Below are 4,154 nucleotides of genomic sequence, written 5' to 3' on the forward strand. Positions count from 1 at the left end.
CGCCACCAGCACCTGCGAGCCTGACCTCGGAAGGGTCACCCCCCCCTCGTCTCCGGCTTCGCGCCTCCCTCCCCTCTCCCCCAGCAGCTGCTCGACTTCGCCGCTCCCCGGGGCGGAGATGGCAGCCGCTCCCTCACTTTCTCCTTAGCCCAAGCGCGCCCGAATGCCCGCCGGAGGATGGGGTGAGGCGGCGCGCGAGGAGAGGCCAAGCGGGGCGGCGGGGAGGGCGGCCGTGCGCCGGGGGTGCGCTTCTTTCGGCCGCCGATTAAGGAGTCCGTTCTGAGGGCAACTTTCTCCGCCGCCGCCGCGGGGAAGCCTCTCCGAGCGGAGGAGAAGCGAGGTCGCCCTCGCGCTACAGCAGAACCCTCCGCTTCTTTAGCCCGGACGGGGCAACAACGTGGGAACGCTTCTTCGCGCGCTTTTTCCTCCTCCTCCTCCTCCCTCTTCGCCAGGCGCAGGTGGCGGCGGCGGCGTTTCGCTGAGGGAGAGAGAGAAAAGAGCGCAGCCGCCTTGCTCGCTTTCCCGCCCCAGCCCGGCCTCTGGAGCAGCGGCGGCGGCGGCGGCGGCGGCGGCACCAGGCGCGCGCGCTCCTGCTAGCGAAGGGAGGAGAAGGGAGCGCGGCGGCAGCTGTCACAGTATCTTCTCCAGCGGCGGAAGGTTGCCAAGCTGAGGTGGCCGCACTACAGAGAGAGCGCCGCTGCCGAGTCCGTGGAGAGAGGAAACGGGAGGTGGTGCTGAGGGGGGAGAGAGAGCGAGCGAGCGAGAGCCAGACGTCGAGCTTCTTCTCCCTCTGACAGAAGCGAGAGCGAGCGGGAGAGGCAGAGAGAGAGGCTGCCTCTCGGAGCCACGCAGTGTATGAAGGAGCCCGCCTCGGAGCCCGTTTCGCGGCGAAAGAGGGAGGCGGCGGGAAGGGCGACGGCGGCGGCGGCGGCGGCGACGACGGCCAGGCAGGATGCTGCAATTGGGCAAGGTCAGGACCTTGCACTGAAGAAGCCCGCGGGGCGCCGCAGCCACCTCCCTCCTCCCCGCCTTGAGGATTTGCCTTTTGTTGTTGGTATATGCTCGGGAAACAGCAAGCAGGGGCGACGGCGTTGGGTGAGTCGGGCCAGTGCCATCATGGATGGTGCCCAGGTTTTCCTCCCCCCTTTACCTCCCCCCTTCCCCCTGTGCGGAGAGGGGCTGCTGCCTCTGGGTGGAGGAGGGGCTCGCACTGCAAAGGTCTCCCCCCCTCCCCTCCCTCCCCCTCTTTGTGTTCAGATGGGGTGTCCTCGATTGCCTGGGATTTATATATTTTTTTAAAAAATAAACCACCCCCAAACGCGTCGTATTTATGATCCTTTTCCTTCTGGGGAGAGAGAGAGAGCGAGCCGGCAAAGGTGGGCTATTTCTGCCTGCCTCGCCGTCGCTTTCCCCACCCCCTTCCTTCCTCGGCTCCTCGATGGCTTATGTAGGGCATCGGCAGCGACTCGCCGCCCTGCAATAAGACACTCGTTAGAGCAGGGAAGTCGTCAAGATCGGCCGGGGAAGGGGGCGAAGGAGGCGAGCGGGGAAGATGGGAAATAGACCCCTCGCTTCCATTTAGTCTCGCACTGCTGTGGACCATGATTTTCGGGGCTTGTGTGTGTGTGCGCGCGCGCTCTCGCTCGCGGAGGCGCGCGCAGAATCAACTGGAAATACTTAGTCATACATCCATATCTGCTGGTGGTTCTGCGTTGCAAAGAGAGGGGCGATCCTCCCCCCTCCTCCCCACCCCCATTTCGTTATCTTTTAGGGGCCCGGAATAGTGTGGTTTCAGTGCGATGCTGCTACTTGGCTGCTTAGGCAGATGCGCCTCTCCACGTTGGAAGAGGATTGGGGTGGTGGCGGCGGCGGCGGCGGTGGTTCCTTTTTGTTTAGCATCCTTGTCTGCCAAAGGGCTTTCTTGAGATTTGGCTGATTTATAATTAATGGCTGAAAGGAAAGATGCCTCTCTCGCTCGATCCATTTCCTCCCCCTTTGCTGGTGCGTAATGTGCTCGCATCGATCGCTTCTAACCTAGCCTCCTCGGCGAGGCGAGTCGCTACAGAGGAGGTGCAGCAGACGCGAGACAGTAAATGGTGGTGCACAGATTCGGCTTTTGCTGGGAATGTTGGGGGTGGGGAGCTTCCCCCGAACGGGTTGCATTAGAAGCTGGGCAAAGTTTGTGTGTGTGAGAGAGATATCCCCTGCGAAGAGTGTCCTGCCCATCTCTCTTGCACATATAGCCGTTTAATGCATGCTTTCATTGCAAAGGGCGTGACTTCTTTTGGTGGCGAAATGTGCGGGCAACCTTAGCAGTTAATCTCTTCCAGGAAACTTAGCAGTATCTTACTATAGATGATTGGGAAAAGATTGATAGGCCTGTTACGAAACGGCCAGCTATTAACTTTTATGAACTGCGGGGATTGGTATTTACAAATACTTCCGAAGGCAGCATCGGGGGAAGTGTATGGACAGCATCGGGGGAAGTGAAACTTTTAGACCTCGTTCATGATCTGCATACATCATATAAATAAATGATGTGTGTGACGTAATGCAGCTTGGTGCAGATCTAATTCTTAGCAAGACGTACATTTGTAGGGAACTTCCACTGGCAAGCAAGAATACAATGCAACCCATGAGGAACAAAAGATTTTATCAGTGTGGAGGGTGAAAATATCTTCTAGGCAACGTTTTTGGTAGAAAGGAAGGTTCACAGTCATGCCCCAACTACTTTCTAACAGCTATGTGCAGAGAATATAGGGGTTGATTGGTTGTTTGCAGTTGTGGTGAGAGACTGTCTGGGAGGATGGATGCATTTCGGATTTCTCAGAAATTAGGTTAGCGCCTTTATACAATTTATAGTCTCCTTGCAGGCTCTTGAGTCCCCTAATGGTTTTTGGGAACATGCATGGATCTTCTTAGCTGATTTGCCAAATTGGAAAGCATGTGATGTTTGTAGTAAATCATCTAAGCCTTTGTAACTGATTCTTTGGACATTTGGGGCAATAGTTCTGTTCTCTTAAGGTTGACTGAATTCACATTTCCCCTGTTTTCAATTCTTACTACTCTAAAATCTGCACATTCGAAAGCAAACTTTGTATAGATTAAGCACACTCAATGGGTCTAATCAACAGCCTGAACCTGTTATACTTGAGGAACAGTTTGCTATCATAACTGCTGCAGTAGAGAAACATGAGATTCCATCTTGATCGAGTCTTCTAGAGGTGGTGTTTTTGCAGTCTGTTATATAAGAGAGGCTTTGAAAATGAAAAAGTGGACTGTGCTGTGGACTTGCCAAAGGAAAACGCTCTTGAAAGCTGCAGGTAGTCAGGGTGGGTTTGTTCTTTGCTCTGTTTTGTTTTTAATCCTGTGAACATACTAAGTTGCATTCTTCACAGTAGGTTATAAAGTACTCAGATCTAGAGAAGGATGTCACAGTAGATGCACCTACTGTATCTGCATTTCAGATATTGCTAACTGGACGAATCCTTATTTTTATTCATAACACTGTCTTATGCTGTCTACAGCTGCAGAGGACTGTAATGTTATTTATAAATAGCTGTATGATTTTTATTTCAACAAATTGCTTTGAATCATGACAATTATCTTGATTTCTGCCAACTGTAAAAGTAACTTGTTTATGATAAAGTATGAATGAAATATTAAATGATGCTGGGGAACATAGCTCAGGTTATATTTAAGTTGTTTTACATGTACTCTTTAAATTATGGATCTGTATCCATTATTGAAAAGGAGAGAACTTGAGCTGCAATCCTGTATACACTTACCTGAAAGTAAACACCACTGGACACATAGGGAATTACTTATGAGTAGACATACAGAGGATTGTGCTGTCAGCATTGCCCTTGGGGGTTCATTCTCATGCTGCATCTCAGATACACTTCATTCCTCCTCCTCCTCCTTTCCTCCTCCTCCTTTTCCTCCTCCACCTTCTCCTCCTTGTAATATTATAGCAGTGCATCATTTGTAAGAAGTTCCCAAAGGTTTATTTTAAAAACGAAAAATATACATTTTCAACAGCTATAGAAGCAAATGCTGCCAAAGAAAGCAAGCAAATGTGCCTGCCTGTAAAGCATTTCAGATAATGGTTTGGCTCCTTTCCATTCTGGGAATAATTCGTTTTGAATTAACAG

General features: G+C 51.8%; 1 protein-coding gene across 1 annotated transcript in view; it reads left to right on the plus strand.

The window, feature by feature from the left end:
• Nucleotides 1–616: 616 nt before the first annotated feature.
• The window catches only part of LOC310682053 (catenin delta-2-like), a gene marked incomplete at its 3' end in the record, with an annotated part of 259,259 nt that continues 255,721 nt past the window's right edge, over nucleotides 617–4,154 (plus strand). Inside the window, exon 1 of the mRNA XM_083450298.1 lies at nucleotides 617–1,095. Within this exon, the coding sequence (XP_083306424.1) occupies nucleotides 1,059–1,095 (37 nt within the window). The remainder of the gene's footprint in view (nucleotides 1,096–4,154) is intronic.

Source organism: Podarcis tiliguerta (assembly GCF_965153285.1).
Source record: "Podarcis tiliguerta genome assembly, chromosome: 7".
In the NCBI taxonomy this organism is placed as follows: Eukaryota; Metazoa; Chordata; class Lepidosauria; order Squamata; family Lacertidae; genus Podarcis; species Podarcis tiliguerta.